This window comes from Cicer arietinum, chromosome 5 (assembly GCF_000331145.2).
Source record: "Cicer arietinum cultivar CDC Frontier isolate Library 1 chromosome 5, Cicar.CDCFrontier_v2.0, whole genome shotgun sequence".
NCBI classification, from domain to species: domain Eukaryota; kingdom Viridiplantae; phylum Streptophyta; class Magnoliopsida; order Fabales; family Fabaceae; genus Cicer; species Cicer arietinum.
The window spans coordinates 74,484,895-74,506,707 of NC_021164.2; the positions used below are offsets into that span (position 1 = coordinate 74,484,895).

The 21,813-nt window shown below is 29.6% G+C and overlaps 3 protein-coding genes across 4 annotated transcripts; all 3 read left to right on the top strand.

The window, feature by feature from the left end:
- The first annotated feature begins 5,711 nt into the window (after nucleotides 1-5,711).
- On the top strand, nucleotides 5,712-8,517 carry LOC101498183 (G-type lectin S-receptor-like serine/threonine-protein kinase SD2-5). Its single transcript, XM_004501279.4, has one exon. The coding sequence runs from the start codon at nucleotides 5,886-5,888 to the stop codon at nucleotides 8,343-8,345; it is 2,460 nt and encodes an 819-aa protein (XP_004501336.1). The 5' UTR covers nucleotides 5,712-5,885; the 3' UTR covers nucleotides 8,346-8,517.
- Nucleotides 8,518-8,956: 439 nt separating this feature from the next.
- Nucleotides 8,957-12,634, top strand: LOC101497868 (putative L-ascorbate peroxidase 6). Its single transcript, XM_004501278.4, has 10 exons — nucleotides 8,957-9,129; nucleotides 9,205-9,307; nucleotides 9,416-9,549; nucleotides 9,775-9,845; nucleotides 9,979-10,021; nucleotides 10,104-10,200; nucleotides 10,770-10,853; nucleotides 11,316-11,437; nucleotides 11,758-11,824; nucleotides 12,422-12,634. The coding sequence occupies exons 1-10, from the start codon at nucleotides 9,021-9,023 to the stop codon at nucleotides 12,522-12,524; spliced, it is 933 nt and encodes a 310-aa protein (XP_004501335.1). The 5' UTR covers nucleotides 8,957-9,020; the 3' UTR covers nucleotides 12,525-12,634.
- A 2,573-nt stretch (nucleotides 12,635-15,207) lies between these two features.
- LOC101497535 (protein WVD2-like 6) lies at nucleotides 15,208-20,404 on the top strand. Of its 2 annotated transcripts, none has more exons than XM_004501277.4 (9): nucleotides 15,208-15,350; nucleotides 15,822-16,100; nucleotides 16,188-16,439; nucleotides 16,610-16,650; nucleotides 16,773-16,844; nucleotides 17,187-17,283; nucleotides 17,380-17,451; nucleotides 17,533-17,643; nucleotides 19,404-20,404. In XM_004501277.4, the coding sequence occupies exons 2-9, from the start codon at nucleotides 15,837-15,839 to the stop codon at nucleotides 19,914-19,916; spliced, it is 1,422 nt and encodes a 473-aa protein (XP_004501334.1). In that variant the 5' UTR covers nucleotides 15,208-15,350; nucleotides 15,822-15,836; the 3' UTR covers nucleotides 19,917-20,404. The 2 variants fall into 2 exon arrangements, with proteins under 2 accessions (XP_004501334.1, XP_012571660.1); XM_012716206.3 differs by lacking the exon at nucleotides 15,208-15,350 and adding an exon at nucleotides 15,357-15,418.
- The last annotated feature ends 1,409 nt before the right edge of the window (nucleotides 20,405-21,813 follow it).

Sequence of the window (21,813 nt, forward strand, 5' to 3'; positions counted from 1 at the left end):
TCTTCCGATAAACTTGCAATTAACATGACATTATTTTCCTCACCAACTTATTTAAAACTGAAATTAAAAAAAAAAAATCATCATTTAATTTTATATCTTGCCTAGTCTTATAAATCACACAACCAAATATACATCGACGCATGACTGCACACAATCATGATATTATAAATATTTGACCTTTTCACTCACGAGTCATCTTATTTCTCTTGTGTCTTATATAATATAAAGTTAAATAATAAGAAGATAAAATAGTGATACGATAAATATTGTCTTATCTTGTGTTTAATGTACATATGATAAGAAACATCATAATATTATTTTATTTTGTCATGTGTTTGATATACACTTCATTATGGTATAATATATATCATATTATAATATACTTAAATGATAAATTTATCATTGTTGTGAAACTATTACATATTATTTTTTTTAAATTAACTTAGCATACTTTTAACTATTATAAATGAACAAAAAGTACTATAAAAATTAATTATGTAAAAACTTTATGTTTAAAAAAAAAGCTATTGACACTGTTACATATACAATTATCAAATAATTCTATTTTATTTGTTAGTAAGATAAATAAATATAAAATATATATTATACGTAAATGGAAAAACACTTTTGAAAAAATTATATATCATTTTAAAATTTAAATTAATATTCATATTTTATATATATATTTTTAGAAAATTTATAATATATAAAATGACAAAAGTATCATTCTCATAAAATTATACATATTTTTGAAATTAATTATTAATATATCTTTAAAATTTAATATTAAATTCTATTATTTTTAATTTATATTTTGTATATATATTTTAAATTATATTATATAAAAATAAATAAATAAATAAATTATTATTTTTATCTTATGCTATTGTTTTTAACTCAACTTAAATTTAAGATAAAATTTTAATTAGAGACACAATATATGATAGTTTTGTCAAGAATAACTTATCATATATTTTAGTTAGAAAAAAATTTATCATATTATTTTGATTAAAAAACACTGATTTAAGAGGAGATATAATAACTATATCTTATCTCATATCTTATCTTATCCACTAAATGGACTTTTTTTAAAGTATAGTATATAAGAATTCTGGGCTCGTGCATGGTTGTCTATAATCCCAATCTTCTTTCACGCTGATATTTATTATTTGGGAGAATTTTAAGGTATATTTAGAAATTGATATATTTTGATATTATTAAATTCATTGATTAATTATTAAATAACACGACTTTAAAGAATTAGTATGATAACGCTATATATCTAACACCATCAATTAAATTTTTAAAATTTTACACTTTGGATTTCTTTTAATTTTTCATGATTTTTAATTAAAATTTTTAATTATAGAAATAATGTATATAATTGTTGGATACAAAAATCAATAGACAAATATATTAGTACTATTGGTTTAGTCAATTTTTCATATGCAATATATAATAACTGACGTAGATGAATTAAGAAGAAACTAACTCAATTATTAGTTAAAATTTTGATAGTATATTATAAAACTTCGAAAATTAGTTTTTTTTTTTCAAGATCTATGCATCATATGATATAATTTTGTAAATTATTCTAGTAATTGCACAAATTGTTATGTTATTGATAAAATAAAATAATCAATGATTTTCTTAGGTTAACTTAAAGGCTGGTTTTATCATGAACCATACCCGACACTCCAAACTCGTTCACAAATCTAAAATCCTTAAAACTCTTCTTCTACTTTTTAGTCAAAAGAGACAAGAGACAAAAGTCACATAGTAAGATATGCCGCCGTTACGGACATTGCAGTGTGAACAAACTATAACATCGTTCTATAAATACTAATTAAACACTAACTTGAACTTAAAAGTGATCCTATGTTCTACCATTCCATCCAAATAAATGAATTACAGTCCTATCAAATTCATCCTTCTTAATTAGTCCACTCGTGATCACTTTTTAACTGCTCTCTTAATTGTACAATGGTATTCATTATAAAAACAAAACTTACGCGTAATGCCCATAATTTTACCAAACACGCAAGAAAAGTTATGCACACGATAATGTTTGTTAATATCTAATACCGTGACTTTTGAGATGTTTTTAAACTTTGAATCATCATGGACCTGATTTTGACAACAACACATGATGTTGGGTGTTTTCCTTCCCCAATTGAATTAGATTAATAGAGAATTTTAGCAGCAAAGAAAAAAAAAAAAATAGAGAATACGGTGGAAAGTGGAAAAAACTATGTTTATCGGCATAACCATCTATATATCTAGTTTTACGAAGAGTTAAACAGATTTGAACTAAGAAATGAAGTTAAAGAAATAGAGCATCCGATTTTAAATTCAGAAAGAAAAATAATACTTAACATAACATTTAATTTTTAACTTTTTGATTGTTTCAAAAAAAGATAAATGAAAATCCCTCCATTTTAAAATGCAAATCTTAGTGATTAATTTGTTTGGTGGGAGGATGAATTTGTTAGTAGGAATGAGAATAGGCTAGGTCGTCGGTCAAGAGCCTATGACCTACTTATGGTCTGATCTTTTTAATAAAAATGCTAAGATCAAATTATTTTTAAAGCATATTTATTTAAATGTGTCAGCTTTATAAAAAAACCTATTAGGCCTGACATGTCGGCCTATATATATTTTATTATTTATTAATGTTATTTTTTATTATTATATTAATAATAATATTTACTATTTTAAATTCTATCAATTAAGCAATCACTCAGTAGTCACTCCATATTCGATAGTCGTTCTATATTTAGTAGTTGTTCTATATTCGATAGTCATTCAATTAGTCAATCACTCAGTAGTCGTTTCATATTTGTTTGAAAGATAATAATTGGTTCGTTTGTTTCAAAAAAAAAAAAATCTATTCTTTGAAATCAAAAATTATTTTTTAAAGTTTAAAGAATGTTTGTTTCAGATTTTTTAAAAATTATTTTGTTAGAAAAAATATTTTTTGTTTAATATATATAGATATGCACATTAATATTGGTATGTGGAGAGCATCATGTGGTATGAGTAGAAAATTTAAATGTTTTAATGTGAATAAGACTTTTAAATAGGCTTCCAGGCCCGACCAGACTTTTAAAAAGGTCAGACCAGACCGGAAGAAAAAAAACCTATGATAGACCGTAGACTAGGTTTAGGCCGAAAAAATTAATCGTAGGTCAGACTCAAACCTTTCAAAGCTTAACATGGCTTGACCTATTCCCGCCCGCTAACCCCCTGTCCGTTAGCAATATGATTGAACCATGAAATGCTTTTCACATGAATCTGATCAACACCTTTTGCACACACATTTTTCAGTTGCCTTATTATTTGAGAAGCTAAAAAATTTAAATTATTAATTTGTTAAGTAATTAAATTGATATTGTTAAAATGAATCAATTTAAAAAAAATAATACTATTTTCATCTCATTATAAGTCTTTCATTTATATATATAATTAAAGAATTATGTTGATTTTAATGATAATATAAGATTTATTTATTAAAATGTTCTTATTAATACTAACAGCTGGTGGTGTAATTAGATCGGTTAAAACACAATAAGCAATGTTATATTAATATAAAAAAATAGTTGATGCTTCAGTTATAATATAAAAAGATACTATTAAATGATATTTTCTCCGTTTTAATTTTTTTACATATTAATCAATGCAATAAAAATAATAATGATTTTACTAAATTATCTTTATTAATTATTTTTTATTTTCCACTATCATAAATATAAATAAATATAAATAAATATAAAGTATAATTTTTCTTTAAAAATAGTATAATTAGTAATAATTGAATATATATATATATATATATATATATATATATATATATATATACACATATATATAAAGTTATCTTGAAAATAAAAAATTAATATTTATTTTTGAATAATTTTTTTTTAAAAAAACAACACTAATTTTAAAATGAATAAAATATGAAATAAATAAGATAAGGATATTGCTAACCAGTGCTCTAAAGACGTTTATTTAATAATCAAAAATAAAAATTTTACATGAAAAAAATAATTTTTAAATTTAAAAAATAAAAAATCCAAATTTTAATATATTTTTAATTGAATGTTTATTATATCTTTTTCCAATTGTTTCACAAGTGCATTTTAGGCCCTTGTTAAGTAAGATAAATGCCAACAAAAAGGGCACTAATAAATATATTAAATGAAACAACTACCAAAGAAATACCTTTAAAAGTGCATTAGTGAAATTCTCCTAATAAGTCTATGGCTGTGCATCTAGAAACCGCCTTGAACATGCAATTGTCAGGTTAGAGTGGGAAATGGACCCACACACCATGCAGCTTGTGTTGGTTAATTGGTTGCACAAACTTTGTCTTGTTCGTCCAACTCTGCATTTTAATTGCACTGATCAACAAGGCAACGATTAACCCTTTTTTAAGCAAATTACTTGTTTAATTTAACATTTGATACAAGCTATAACAAAAAAAGTTGAGGAGTTGTTTTAATAATTTATACCTACTCAATTCAATACAAGCTTAAGCAAATAAAAAGTAGTCATATGCAAAAGTGAGGTGAAAATTTTGGGTCTCCTTCTTTAGTTTTGAAAGGTTTGTTCATGTTCAACCACAACAAAGTCTTCAAAGGTGTAATTTAATGGTAAAAGTTGAGAATTTGAAAGTTCTATAAAAGGAGATTTAAAGTTTAATCTATGCGGTTAATATTTTTATCATCCTCTAATTAATTACTAACCATTAACAATTAGTTATAAAAAATCATCATTCACCTTAATGAAACAATCTCTCAAATATAAGACAAACAAATATGGAGAGGTTGGTTCAGCTTGCCCTTTAGCTTACATATGCGCAAATTCCTAAAATACTTTCCCATTCCAAAACATTCGCATACGAGGAGAGGATATATTTGAATAGTTTTACTCAAACTTTGATAATATTTTAACACCTAAAAATATATCGGTTAAAAATGATTATCTTATTTTAATTAATTTATTATTATTTTATTCAATTCGTAATTTTAATTTATTTATTATTATTGCAATTTTAGTTGACAATTTTATACTATAATAACAAATTTTTTCTAGTAATTAGTAATATCAAGGTGCAAATTGAAAAGTATTTTTTTGCAGTAACATAATAAAAAAGAGTCTTGAATCTACCTTTTACATATATTGAGTCACATTGATATTATGAAAAAGAGATAAATATAAATCTCTATAATTATTCAACCAATTTCAAAAGTTTTTATTTTTATTTTAACGCTTTAGATTTTAGGAGGTTGAATTATAGTAATCAAGAGATCGACAGAAGATAAATAAAATTCGAATAAAATTTATTTCAGTCAAAATTTAAATTTAAATTATTTTAAAAGATTTATTATTAATTAAAATTTATTAATTACTTAAATCTGATCACTTGATTGATTTTAAATTATTTTTTATATGAAAAAAACTTCAATATATTTTCCAAGAAAAAAAACCTCTGTAAATGGAATTCAATAATTTATGGGTTCAGACCTTGGCATCTTTAGCTCACCTTAATTTTTTGTTATAAAATATTTATAAAAAAAAAAAAAGAAAAAGAAAAAGAAAAAGAAAGGCAGCAGTTAAGTGGATGTGGATCCGTCAAATGGTCAACGCGCACACAACTAGTAGCAATAAAGAAGAAGAAAATGAAAAAGTGAAAAATAAATCCATGATGTCCATTCTCCATAACACAACAACAACTATACTGCCCTTTTAATGACGGATATGCCTCCAAAGTCAAAGTCAGATCTATCCTTCACAAACCCCACTTCTATTTCTCTTCTCCATTCTCTTCTCTACCATTTCTATTTTTCACCTTCCACAATATTCTTCCTTGTAAATAAATTAACATGCCAACTCAACATTTTTACTCTTCTTCCCTTCTTCTTCTTCTTCTTCTTTCCATTCTCTTCCTCTCCAAAACATGTTTCTGCGGTATTCAACATATTGGCTCCATCTCACCTGGAACCCAAGGCTCACAAATGAATTGGATTGACAGAAACGGACAATTCCTCTTATCAAACTCTCTTAACTTCGCTTTTGCTTTTGTCACTACACCCGACGACACCACCAAGTTTCATTTGGTTATCCTCCACGTGGCAACTTCAACGGTTATTTGGACTGCAAATAGAGCAACACCCATTTCCAATTCTGATAATTTCGTCTTTGATAAAAAGGGTAATGCTTTTTTACAAAAAGATGGACTTTTTATTTGGTCTACCAACACAACCAACAAAGGGGTTTCTTCAATGCACTTGAAAGATAATGGAAATTTGGTTATGCTTGGGAAGGATAATACTACTTTGATTTGGCAAAGTTTTGATTTTCCAACTGATACTTTGATGCCTCAACAGCTTTTCAATGAGGGAATGAAACTCACTACTCAAACTAGTTCAAATAATTTGACCTATCTTCTTGAGATCAAATCTGGTAATGTTATTCTTTCAGCTGGTTTCAATGTTCCACAGATTTATTGGACTATGCAGAAGGATAACCGAAAAACTATCGATAAAGACGGTGATGTTGTTGCTTTTGCAAATCTCACTGACAATTCTTGGAGGTTTTATGATAAGAATAAGTCTTTGTTGTGGCAATTCATTTTCTCTGATGATGCAGGTGTAAATGATACTTGGGTTGCTGTTTTGGGAAAAGATGGTGTTATTACTTTCTCTAATCTCAATAGTGGTGGATCAAATGGTGCTTCTTCAACTAGAATACCACAGGATCCTTGTGGTACACCAGAACCTTGTGATCCTTACAACATATGCACAAGTAACCGTAGGTGTAGTTGTCCTTCTGTTCTTCCTAGTTGTAAACCGGGTTTTGTTTCTCCTTGTGATGGTAAATTACAAAAATCTATTCAATTTGTTAAAGCTGATGATGGATTGAGTTATTTTGCTCTTGATTTTATTCAGCCCTTTTCGAAAACCGATTTGGCCGGTTGTCAAAAGTCTTGCCGTGGAAATTGTTCTTGTCTTGCAATGTTCTTTCATAGAAGTTCAGGAAACTGTTTCCTTTTGGAAAGTTTAGGAAGTTTTCGGAAATCTGATGATGCTGCTGATTCTGGTTATGTTTCTTACATTAAAGTTTCAAGTGATCGAAGCAAAAGAGGAAGTGGAAACAGTAGTAATAAGCATGTTGTAGTTGTTGTGGTAATTGTCATATTAACTTTGTTTGTTATTTCTGTTATGCTCTTTGTTGGGGTTAGATACTACAGGAAAAAGAAAAGGTTACCTGAGTCTCCTAGAGAGGATTCTGAAGAGGACAATTTCTTGGAGAATTTAACCGGTATGCCGATTCGTTTCCGCTACAAAGATCTCGAACTAGCAACTAATAACTTTTCTGTGAAGCTTGGTCAAGGTGGTTTTGGTTCAGTTTATCAAGGAGTTCTACCTGATGGAACTCAATTAGCTGTGAAGAAGCTTGAAGGTATCGGTCAAGGGAAGAAAGAGTTCAGAGCTGAAGTTAGCATCATCGGTAGTATTCATCATCTTAACTTGGTAAGGCTTAAAGGTTTTTGTGCTGATGGAACTCATAGGCTTCTAGTTTATGAGTACATGGCTAATAACTCATTGGATAAATGGATTTTCAAGAAGAAAAAAAGTGAATTTCTTTTGGATTGGGATACAAGGTTTAACATAGCATTAGGAACAGCAAAAGGGTTGGCTTATCTTCATGAAGATTGTGACTCAAAGATTGTTCATTGTGACATCAAACCTGAAAATGTGCTTCTAGATGATCATTTCATGGCCAAAGTTTCAGATTTTGGTTTAGCCAAACTAATGAATAGAGAACAAAGCCACGTTTTCACAACACTAAGAGGAACACGTGGTTACCTTGCACCTGAATGGATAACAAACTATGCTATATCAGAGAAAAGTGATGTATACAGCTATGGTATGGTGCTGCTAGAAATCATTGGTGGAAGGAAAAACTATGATGCTAATGAGACATCAGAGAAATCCCATTTTCCTACTTTTGCTTTTAAGATGATGGAAGAAGGGAAAGTGAAAGATATACTTGATTCAGAGCTGAAAATTGATGAACATGATGATAGAGTATATTGTGCTATAAGGGTTGCATTGTGGTGTATACAAGAAGACATGTCAATGAGACCTTCTATGACTAAAGTTGTTCAAATGTTAGAGGGTCTTTGCATTGTGCCTAAACCACCAACAAGTTCTTATTTGGGCTCTCGCCTTTACTCTTCTATGTTCAAATCATCAAGTGAAGGTGGCACATCTTCTGCCCCATCAGATTGTAATAGTGATGCTTATTTATCAGCTGTTCGTCTTTCTGGCCCAAGATAACATTTGTTCTCTCTCTTTTCTTTTTCTTTTTTATTTGAGTGTTATTATTGTAATATGTAGTCCATGTTGAGGAAATTGGTATGCAATTCTTAGCTATTCAGCCTTGCTTACTCTTGTACAGGACTTTTACGCTTCTTTCTTGTAAATTTATTTTGTTTCAAAGTTCTTCGAATCTTCTTGTACTACTAGCATATATCTATAGTATTAAATTAAATTTTAGAGTGGTCACTGGTCACTACACTTTTTTAAGGAAGCCACCACCCTTCACACCCCAATTGTGCTTCCATTTCTTGGAATTAGTGTGAAATATTGGACCCGTCTGATTTTTATTATATTTCAAAATAAAAAATAAAAAGTAAAACTTCAAATAATAAATTGGATTAAATAGTTTATCACACAGAGATATTTTAAATTTTCAATCTATATATTATAATTTTTTTAAGAATAAATTTTAAAAAAGTATTAAAATAAAAAGTTATTTTAAAATTTTTCTATTAGAATCATTAAATAATTTTTTTAATCTGTAAAAAATGATTCCGAAATAATTTATAGTATTTTTTAATAATTTAATTTAAAAAATGTATAAGAAAGAGAGTGATAAAATGAAAATGTTGGGGTATTTAGTGGGAAGTAGAGTTAGAAAAGGCGTGTGTGACATAAGATTAAGAGATAAAGATGATGTGTTCAAGTGTGAGTAAGCATGTTGTGCAGTGCTCAATCGGTACCGCATCAGGTGTGAAATCACAAGCGTGCTCTTTTCGCAGCGATGAGCATGGTTCTTCATGTGAGTGAGATCACCTAATCCGTTGGAATCGTGCTTATAATTTACACTAATGATTATGAATTTATGATGATGTAGCGGTTCCAAGTAGCAGTAGGAGAGGTGTATTATGCATAGCCACGTTGCCATGCCTTCTTCCCCTCACTCACATCTTTGCTTCTCTCCCAGCCAACGCTATATCGTAAGTAAGCAGCATAATTACTACGCCCTTTCTAACATTCTCTTTTCTTTTTTTTATTTATTTATTTCTATTATTGCAATAATTCTTCTGATTTCACACCTCATGAAGAGTCACACCAGCTACAAATGAATATCTTCGAATTAAACAAGAGGTGAGGAAGGTATTGTCAAAGGGAAAGGCTGCGGGTGTGCTTCGTTTGGTTTTCCATGATGCTGGAACCTTTCAAATTGATGATACTACAGGTATTCATCTCAGCTCAGGGGTTATTAAAGACTCTCATACCTGATTCCTTTTTCCTATGTAATGTAGTATTCTTTATTGGTTGAACCCTTTACTCATCAATTGCTTAATTAGGAAATAGGAAATAGTGTGCTCTTTTCTTATGTTTTCTTCGTAATACTTTCATCACCACTAGCAACTGTATTTCCATAATTCTTTTCATAAATTGCCTGTTCATGTTGTTGCAGGTGGCATGAATGGTTCTATAGTCTATGAACTTGAAAGACCTGAAAATGCTGGTCTCAAAAAATCAGTAAAGGCATGTTTTCTCTCAATATTTTCGCAGACCCCTTCTTTTTCTCCTCTATGAATTTCTTAATCAAGTTCCACATCTTATACTTTAACTGCCAGGCCCAGCTAACGTCTCAATGGACTTATCACGTATTGTTTAGGTTCTGCAGAAAGCGAAGACCCAGATAGATGCTATCCACCCAGGTCCTTGTTTTTTCTGGTATTTGCTTCTAATAATAAGTGTTGATTTTATTTAGACCAACAAATTTTAATTTACCTCTGTTAGTATCCTGGGCGGACATTATTTCTGTGGCCGGAGCTGAAGCAGTTGAAGTATGTGGAGGTCCTGCTATCCAAGTCAGACTCGGCAGACAAGATTCACTGTAAGATGCTTATAATCTAGTCATATAGTAACTCTATTCCTAAATACAGGATCTTGTTGAATGAGCTATACGAATTAAGAAAGTTGGTAGCAGTATTAAATTTGTTAACACTTGTATTATTTTCCATGTTTACCCTTCATGAGAGAGTTAATTTATCTTCCTCACTCATAGAATTTATTTCTTTACAAAAACAGATAAAAATGATTAGGAATATTTTGATAAAAGAATCATTAACGCATTTGACAATTTGAAGGGAGTTCTTCCTTAAGAAAGGAACAAGAAATTTTTCAAGAGGTCCTATATTTAGAGACAAAGGTAGTACATGATTTGACAAGCGATTTGTTCGACTTTTCTCATTAGGATGACAAACAACAAGTTTTATGTTAGTACGACATATTAGTTTCTCTATAAGATAGTATTACTTAAATGATTTTTGAATTACAAATGATCAACCTTTTTACTGAAGAAGTAAAAAAACAGCTTGTGTAGATTTAACTCAGTAGTTGTTTCATAACAAACAATTCTATTTTGTTTTTTGCCAATAAGATTTCCTTTCATTTTAATGGTAGGGGGCCTGATTCTGAAGGAAAACTTCCTGAGGAAACACTCGATGCTTCTGGTTTGAAGAAATGCTTCCAGAAAAAAGGCTTCTCGTGAGTATGGGGAGGAAAACCATTTACTTTACATCTGTTTTGATTGCTTGAAATTTCCATTAAGCTGTGGAAAGTATTATTTATTTGATACTTACCTCAGACTTTTGCAGCTATATATTACACTAAAGATCAGAAATTATTTTAAAAAGAAGAACATGTTTCTTTTGTTCTTTCAAGGCAATCAGAAAATAAAGAAATAACCAATATCGTCCGATTGCAGATTGTGCATAACTTAACATGAGAATCATAACACGAAATAGAGACATGCTGAGTCTGATATCTTATTTAAGTCCTAATTCTAAACAGAGCAAAAAAGGAGGAAACATACTGATATACTGTTTTACTGAACAAATTTATTGACCGTCTGCTAATATTTGTCATTGGGATAAAATCTTCAGCAAATTCCACCAGAATTAGCTTACTCGTGCATTGTTATATCCATTTGGAATTTTTCTTTCACAGAACACAAGAACTGGTAGCTTTGTCTGGAGCCCACACTCTTGGAAGTAAAGGTTTCGGAAGCCCTACTTCGTTCGACAATTCATATTACAAGGTTCTTTTGGAGAAGCCTTGGATATCTTCTGGTAAAGTAACAATTTATCTCACTTAAAAGGTTGATTTGGTATTTCAAATAAACTTTTTACTAGCCATTGTTTTCTGAATCAATTTTATTTTCTAACGAAAGCAAAGAGGAAATGCAAAAGTTAAATGCTTCAAGTTAAGCTACTGGCTTATCACATAAGCTCTGAATCGGTCGCATTCCCTTAAATATATTAGAAATGACATAAATTAAAGTTCTGTGATTGCATGCTCATATTTCTGGTTGGCCTAACATATTTATAGCAGGTTCTTCATATTTTTTAATAATGTTATCGTTCTCATCTGCTGGTTCTCTTTTATACAGGTGGTATGCCAAGTATGATTGGTCTTCCTTCAGATCATGCACTTGTTGAGGATGATGAATGCTTAAGGTTCTTTTTCTCTTAACAAGCATTTGTGTTAATATAAAACTGGTCCCACTGCATTTATTTTTTGTGAAGCAGGAAAGCACTAAGATCACAAATCAAAAAAGTGATGAATCCTTTAAATAATATTTAGATTAAATAAAAAAATTATAGAAAATAACAGGTAATACAGACAGTCTATCAATTGAAAACAATACTTAGGATAACAACTGTACATATACTGGTGATAGGTAAGTTTAGTTTATTAGATTCGTCTGACACTAAAATTAGTGATTCATTACTTCTTGTCTTTGTAAGTAGGTTCCATGTCTTTGGAGTATCAGTTTACACTTAGTACTATACTACTATATATGCTGAAATTTTGTTTAGTACTATACTACACATAGTTCCATGTCTTGTGTCGGGGGGTCAAACATACACTATGGAAAATAAAATTATTGCATGATTTTTTCTTTTTATTAGTATCATCAATAATTAAATGAATATATTAAAAGAGTATACAAGAACTATGTCTAATTTCATGGGGTAAAACATCTGTATGTTTCTGCTTATATTTTTTTATCTTAATGTGCATTACTTACGAGAACTTCATTTAATGTACAGATGGATTAAAAATTACGCAGACAATGAGAATATGTTCTTTGAAGATTTTAGAAATGCGTATGTCAAGCTAGTGAATTCTGGTGTGAGATGGAATAGCTTATAAATCAGGAGTTGAAAAGTTCCAATTTCAACTGAAGCGAGCGACATCTTGTTTAATATTTTGGGAGCTGTATTAAAATTTTGAATTAACTAAGGAAGTGTTTACATGCATGGTCATTAAATGTGTGTGCCTAAGTTTTTAAATTTGAAGTGTCAGTGCCGGCCGGAAATATGTAATTAAAAATTAGGATAACAAATTTTGGTGGAACTTGACCACAAATTATATAAATATTCATAATTTTAGAAATAATCATGGTTAAAGTTAAATATTTTTCAATTATCTAATAAATATGATTGATAGATAAAAATTTATGGTTGTTTATGTATACTATATCAACATAATTAATTTTTATTTATATAAAAATTATTTATCATAATTGATCTTTATAATTAATTCATATAATTGAATTTGATTTTATAAAATTAATTAAAAACCACTCTAACTAGTTTTCCGGCCAATACTTTTTTCAAAATCTTGATTTTTTTTTAAATTGTTCGGAAAAATAATTCCAATTTTTTTTGAAAAATTATTGATATTTCATTTTATAAAAAATTTGTTTGAAAAAAAATTTTAATTTAATTTTTTGGAAAATTTAAAAATCTAGATTATTTTCTATCAAAAAATATTTTTCTTTTTGAAAAATTTTGACCTACTTTTTTTTAAATTGTAAAAAAATATTACAATATTTGTTTCTCATGATTTTTATATATGTGGACATCTAAATTAACAATCGGTAAAGAAAATTGCTAAAATATAGTTAGATTACTTGTTAATTTATGTAGAAACTTAGTTAATATATAAGTAATAAGGTTGACTCACTTGGACTATCTTTTTCATCACTGTATCAATTTATATTGATCGCTATAATTCAATTTAAAACTTTTCTCTTTTATTTGCATAGATGATATGTTTTTTAACAAATATAGATAACTATATTCAAAGTATATAGATCGATTAAAAACTATAATATAAATATTCAGTTTTTAAAAATCGATTATTGATTTAGTCGAAAAACTAGTTATTTTTTTCTATCTTAAAAGAATGCATAACATTTGCCTTTAGCATCCTACGTGAAATTGTTAGGTTTGCATGGCATACTCACTTCTAGCATATGATAGGTTTGGTTGTTGAGATTGCGAAATTGCCTGACATGGCAAGATTAACAACAATATTAATTCTTAATATAAGTTATTAAAGAAGGTTAAAAATATTTTTAATTTTTATAAAATTTATTTTTTTGCTTTTAGTTTTTATAAATGTTTAGTCTCTTACAAATTTTTGTCTTCATTTTTTGTCTCTTACATTATACCAGCGATCGTGTATTTTTTGAATAATATTTTGCAGAAAAATTTGAGACATTTTAATAAATTTCACTATAAAATTTAAAAAATTTGAATATGTGGTTAATTAAATTTGAATTTTAAGCACAAAAAACTTAAAAATTCATATTTAATTCATTATTTATTAAAAATAAATAAATTTTTATGCGAAAGTCGTTTATATGTTCTAAACATTGCGTCAAAATATCATTAAAAATTCAAATGATACACAATAATTGATTTAAAATAAGGGGCAAAAAATAAATAGGAAATTTGTTAAGGGACTATCAGTTTATAATTTTTTTTTATAAGAACGAAAAATAAAATAGTTAAATTTTATAGAGATTAAATACTTATTTAACTTTAAAAAAAAGTCTAAACTTTTCAACGCCAACTTCTTCTCATCACCTCATTTTATTCCTTTCTTCTTTTCTAAACCCAAGAGTGGGGTGATTTGAGATAAATTTTTTATCTTAAACTACAATTCAAAATCGTTTTTTCTTCTCGTTATAGTGTTAAATACATGGATATACTAGACATTTCAAGTTTATCATGTTTGTAAGTTTTGTGATATTATATATTTCACCTTTTTATACTTTGACTGTTGATATTTTGTTTATAAATTCATACTTTTTAATTTTAGCAATTTTGAATTGTATTATTCGATATTAATGTAATATCCGTCAATTTGATTCATGAAATACCATCTTTTTTAATAAATAAAAACTAATTATTTTATAACTTATACACCATAATGTTTTTCAATATTTTTATATAATATAATAAGAATATAATAAAACTAGGGATGACAAATGGTAACCAATAAAATAAAACTAGGAGTCGCAAATAGTTTCAAAAAAATTATATGGATGGCACATAAGTTCATCTAGCTACATCAATCTAAAGATATTTTTGTACTCAATCAATTTATACATAAAATAATTTATAATTCAAATAGTAATTATATAAATGACCTTAAAAAAGTGAAAAATTTCGGTTTGGAAATCGAATATCTGATAGTATTTTATTAAAATTATAATAATCCAGCCATATGATTGAAGTTAAATCTAATAAAGTTATATATTTATTTTGACAGATCTAATAAATCGATTAAATATTTGTAGATATAATTATTGAATATTTTGTTACCATAGAGTGAAGCGGGAAGGGCGTGTAAAGAAGCGTGGAGCGTGAGTATTACTACTAGAGCAGAACAAAGAAAGAAAGCGACATTGTCTGACCTGGAAATTCAATTCAATAGATTTCATTTCAAGTTAAGCAAACAAACCCCTTCTCTCCTCTTTCTATTATTAAAAAACTACGTTCCCCTCACTCCCACTCTCTCACTCTCTCTCTCTCTCATTTTATTTTTCTTCCCCTTGTTTTTTAAAATTATTATTAATTAATTAAAATAAGAAGATAAATTATCAGCAACAGTTTCAATCTCTCGGATCTTGTTGGATCCTCAGATCTCTAAACCCACTATGCTATTCCGCTTTTGATACTTGAGGTTAGCAACCACCACTCACCAATATCTTTCATTTTCACTTATATACTTGCGACTAAGATTTTACTAATGTACTTCTTTTCTATTGATTTCTATTCTCTTTCCAATTCCAACTTTTATATATTTTCAAATGATAGTTTCGGAATCTCATTATGTTATGCTCTACTTGTTTTATTTACTAATCCCTGATTTGATTTGTTTACTTCCTTGTTATTTCACTGTGTTATGTTAATGTTACTCTTCATAGTTCATACCCTAGTTTTTTCTTCTTTTTTTTTTTTTTTAATTCATTTGGTTGGTAACACCTGAGAAAATGTTGTTGCTGCAAATCAATTTAAAAGTCATTTCGCAATTTGTCTTCATCTACTTGCCAACTATGCAGAGATCAGATGCATCTTTTTTTATGTACTCTTAGTTTGAAATGTTATTCAATCTTCTCTAAGTTGCGGTTCATTGGTTCTATATAACTTGTAGCTTGCTGTGAAGTGAATGATGGATCCGAGTAATGCTTCACTGGCAGATGGACTTGAAGGAGTACACCAAAATGGTGTCCATGAAGAACTTTCTAATTCTGCAAAGGATGGTGTTGTTTTAAATGTAGACCCTGTAGTTGCTGAAATTGTAGAAAATGTAGATCCAAATGGAAATTATGAAAATTTCGACCAGTCAGATAGCGTTGGAAATGATAATTTGTCTATGGAAGAAATGAAAGAAGGAACAAATGACAATATAGAGGGAAATGATGTTACTAAGGTGAGAGGAATCCACCCCACCCTGCCCTGAATAGGTTCATCATTTTATTTTGTTATTTGAATATCTTGTTTATTTTGTAAATTATAGGAAGAGGAAGTGGAAATCATTGATGAAACAGGTAAATCTAGGACACGAAAGGGTCCTGTCAAGAATAAGAATGCAAAACAACCAAGTCCTAGAGGTGTTCATACAAGTTCAGTTAGAAAGAACAAAGACGGGAAAGATGAAGAGGCATCAGCAGCATCTTCTGTTTCAAACGGTACTCTCACTTTAGACTCTCATCCAAGACAGCTGGTTAAGAACAAAGTGATCAATGACAAGCAGACTCGACTGTCCAAGGTAAACTTTGCTGTTACTTTAACAGTTGCACAGGTAGTTGTACATACAGATAACTGTACTCCTCGGTTTCTGCTTTTTATTTATTTTTATTTTTATTTTTATCTTTTTGGTTGTGTAATAGAATTATAGTTTTGGCATTTCATGATATATCTTTTTACACTTTTTCTCAGATCCCTGGAAAGTCTGATGCAGCATCTTCTGAAGCACCAACGTATGAAATGCTTAGTATTTATTTTGAATAATTCATATTATGTTCACTGAAGAAAGAATATGGTATATAGATTCGTCCATCTTAATATTTTTGATGTTTGGATTGCAATTTTTTGGATGTAGGGAGAAGACTGGACCACGATTAATAAAGAAAGAACCACTTGATAATGTTCCAGGAAAAGCTGAATCATCTTCGTATCCTTTTTTTTTTCATGCCCGAGTTTTGATTCTTCTTTCTTGTGAGTGGAAATAGGGAGTGAAGGGGGGTTTATTTATATCTAGATACAATAAATTTATGGATAAATTAAATTTCCCTTGGCCTTAGATGCTTGGATCATATTTTTTGGAAGTGAAATTCGCTACAGTTCAGTCCATTTTTAATGCAAATAAGCTTCTTAGGGACATCATCAGTGGCTAGTTTTGAATCCTGCTACTAAATGCAGGACATCTAAAAAATGACGAGGGAGAAAAAAAATCCATAAAATATTTGTTTATATTAAAATTGACTAAATGGTTTGTTCTTAATCAACTTAAAAGTCCTACTGCAGAAGATGCCAAAGCTCGCAGAGTAGGGACAATGCCAAATTATGGATTCAGTTTCAAATGTAATGAGCGAGCTGAGAGAAGAAAAGAGGTAAATAATTATTACTTGCTTTTAACCTTGCATTACCATGGGAATTTCCTTTGAATAAGCTTGTATTTTGTAAAAAGTTCATATTTTTGTGGCCAGTTTTACTCTAAGCTTGAGGAAAGGATTCATGCGAAGGAAGTAGAGGAGAGCAACATGCAAGCAAAAACCAAGGTGATAATATTTGATAGCTTGGCTGAAAACTTGCTGCTAATGGCTTTTAATCGTATATCAACACTTGATTTCTTTTTATAGGAGACCCAAGAAGCTGAGATTAAGAAACTTAGGAAAAAACTAGCATTTAAAGCAACTCCAATGCCAAGCTTCTATCAGGAACCTCCTCCTTCTAGGGTGGAGTTGAAGAAGGTGAGTTTCTGTTTATGGGAATACATGCATGCCTGACCTGCCTGATTGCACGCAAGCCCGCTGCGGGTCATCTGTCTAATTATTTTCAGTGTTTTTTGAACTGTAGGAAATGTGTTTTCTATTGGCATGTAATGCCCAAGTGCACAGATGTGCATACACCCACATACTTGACCTGACCAATCTTCTGAATTTATTTGAAAAGAGCAATATCTGCTGATTTAAGCTTTTCTCACTGTTCCCACTTCACTCTATAAATTAGTGTATGTCTAATCAAATGTCTTGCTTGTTCTGAAATATTCCATGGTTAAGAATGATTGGTCTCCATTCACTATATAAAATCTCTCTTGAGCATAGAAATTAATTACTCTCCTTGGCAGTACATATTGCATAAATTGTTTAGTTATGCTTCCAAAATGTCTGTTGGATTTAAAAATGCATTGGAATGTTTATTGTGGAGATTGAGTATGTTATTAACAGTTAACACTATAAAACTTGTATTTTCTGGGTCTCTGGACCAACATTAGTAAGGAGGTGAAGTTTTTTAAAAATAAACCTGTTATATACTTATATTATGCTTAAGTTCTAAATACTACTTCAAATGTTGGATTTTTTTTTTTAACTATATGACTTCATTCAATGAATCTGATGGTTTATTTTACAAGATTATGGACTTTCAATTAGAGTGTTGAATATTCTTTTCAATTATCTTTCATTGATTTTCATCTGGAACTTTTAGACTAGGTTTGTGCTTTCGTGACTTGTATCAAGTGGTTTTTGAATTTAAGTAGTTTTGCTATTTCCAAACTGATTTTTATGATTCTAACCGATTCTAAATATGAATAGTTCTTAATTTGTTGTTCTCGATGGCTTTTCACTTACTTGGTGTTATCAGATGATTTATCATCTCCTCATCTGAATGCCAGGTCAACTTAACATTAGTAAGGAGGTGAAGTTTTTTAAAAATAAACCTGTTATATACTTATATTATGCTTAAGTTCTAAATACTACTTCAAATGTTGGATTTTTTTTTTTAACTATATGACTTCATTCAATGAATCTGATGGTTTATTTTACAAGATTATGGACTTTCAATTAGAGTGTTGAATATTCTTTTCAATTATCTTTCATTGATTTTCATCTGGAACTTTTAGACTAGGTTTGTGCTTTCGTGACTTGTATCAAGTGGTTTTTGAATTTAAGTAGTTTTGCTATTTCCAAACTGATTTTTATGATTCTAACCGATTCTAAATATGAATAGTTCTTAATTTGTTGTTCTCGATGGCTTTTCACTTACTTGGTGTTATCAGATGATTTATCATCTCCTCATCTGAATGCCAGGTCAACTTAACAATAGAATTGCTTGGCTCTAGTTAGAGATATTTAAAGTTAGCTAGTTGGTTGAACTCTATTGTCAGTGTTGGATTTAGCAGAATTAACGAGAACCTTTACATGTATTGTATTTATATATCAATCTTATGCTGATCTAATTAAAATGAATTTTTTACACAAATTGAAGATTCAGGAGAACTTGAACAAATTTTAAAACCTTATACTTCCATCAGTTGATATTTTTTGTGGGAGACTTCATATTATTGACCTTTTGAATCTAACTATAAGGGGGTGAAAAAACCCAGTTTTCTAATGTAGTTTTGACCTTTTTTTCACTCTGAAACTGTTGATTGATATGCTCCATGAACTTTTTTGAGTTAGCATGTTTGGTGTATGGTTTAGAAATTTAAATTCTTTGGACTTGAATTTAGATACCAACTACAAGAGCAAAATCTCCCAAGCTTGGTCGAAGGAAGGATTCAATATCTTCAGAGCAAGAAGGAAGCACTAACATTAGTGCTCAACAATGTCGTTTAAGTTTGGATGAGAAAGTGTCTCAGAGTAACCCCACTAAAGGAATTAGTCCTCCTGTTCATCAAAAGAAGCCACAACGAAGATCTCTCCCTACCCGACTGACTCCTGAAAGAATCAGTTCATCCAATTCAGCAACTGCACGGACTTCATCTAAGGCGGTGAATGATGAGAAAACCTCCTTATCTAGTGTAACAACTGAAGTTACCATCTTGTCCAATGCAACAAGGGAAGAGAAAGATGAAGCAGCTGCAGCTATTGAGGGGAACAGTGCCTTGTCTGATGAGACGAGTGAAACTCTGTCTCTGAACATAGAGCCAGATGAAGCAGAATCTCATATGAATGGTGTTATAGTCATCGAAGACAAACCACAGCTTACCTTGGTACAACAACCCATAGCAGCAGAGCATTAAGCAAGCAGCAGGAACATAACCAGGTGTTAGATATCAGAGCAATTGATTTATCTCGTGAATATTATAGAAGCATATGACTGAGATTATTTGACAATGAAGGCTTGCATATTTGCATTATGGTTTGTGATGTCATTTTGTCCAAGCGGCATTGTTTCTTTTGTGTTTACTCCCAACCTTGCTGGTTTTGTCCTTGTGATTCTCTCTCCTCCTTGCAGCATTGTATGTAACTATTTGTCAGGTTGTTCCAGTTGATGTTAATTTTGCTATGCAACAACAGTTGTCTGTTTGGTTTACATTTTAGCTAAAATTTTGAGAATGTTTGCCATCAATGGTTCCGTTACACTTTGTTTAGGCATTGCTCTGTTAAACAGTTGGCGTTGCCACACAAAATTAGCTATTTGTGTTGTGGACACCACTTTGATTAATCATATTACAGCTATGCTTTGTTATGCAATAAATTTTATAGTCACTATCTCAGTTGATTTTCAGCTCCTACTCTATCCTATAGTCACATATGCACGTGTCCCACGCAAGCAAAGTACATTGTATTTCCCTATCTCGTTTTAATGCTAGTTTTTTTTCTTCATATTGGTACAGCGAGACAGGGAAAGTCATAAAAGGTAAGGCAAACAGAATTAATTTTAAATTTGCCCCGTTCTCTGGAGTACTCTCTTTCTGTCAATCCTAATTTTTTAGCTATGTAGCACAACATCAATGATTCAAGGAGACTTCTGGTATGATATGCGTCAATATATAACACTGGGTTCGTATTTGTGTTTCATAACTTTTTAGTGCATAATGAATGTGTAGGATCATTTTAAAATTCGTCGAATAAGCTTTACTGTACAGAAATAAATATGTTGAAGCAATAACATGTTTTCAATCATACACATTCTTATGAAAAGGGGAAAAGATGACGTTGAATCAAACGTCATTGACATATTTGCATGGTGGTTGGTCAGTACATGTGATGGGAACGATTCAGGAATGGATTTATACTATCGTATTTTGTTTTTTACGTCAACTATAGTATGTTCAGTTGCCCCACACAAATGTGAATAATCTGGGAAACTCATTTCACAATGGGCATTTTATTATAATCACAATTTTTTATCAAAGAAATTTCCAACTTTAATCAAAATTTAACAAGCTACTATTCAATGGCCCTTTTGAATGTTGGGTCTGCCACGGTTATGGGCTCACCGTCAGGCTGTTTCTAAGGTTAGAACTAAGAAATTCGATTAATGCTCTTTCAATCTCTAATGTTATATAGCTTTTTATCAGATTTTCATTTCCGGTAGTATAAATTACACTATCCGATCATAGTTTTAGATAATGTATTTGAGTATGGAAAGATAAAATCAAGGAATAAGATGAACATTTACCTAAATATTTTGGGGTTATGTTATGTGGGCTAGGAGAAGTCCTCAATACTTCAAAAGTACAATTCTTTCAACAATTGATAACTAATACAAATTTATTTTGAAAAATAGATAAAATATTATATAAAAATATTATTTCAGTATTATACTTTCATCTATTTATGAATTGAAGAAAATAATAGCATGACACTAATACATTTTTATAACACATTCATTATTATTATTTGACGAAATTCGGTGAATCTTATTGTTTTTTGAAAGAGACCTACCAAATAAAAATGAGACCAACATGATATAACAAGGCTCGCATAAATTTTGAAAAAGATATTTTTCAACTTATGAGGTAGCATGTCGGCAAAACCATTAATTTGAATAAGTTTGAAATTTGAAACCGCATGAATATTCTTCAGCTGACCAAAGCTTCCATTATAGATATACGAGATGGTTGGTAGAAAGAAAAAAAAAAAAAAAAAAAAAAAACAGTTTTTTATTTTAATTGAAGATAAAGTTTGGAG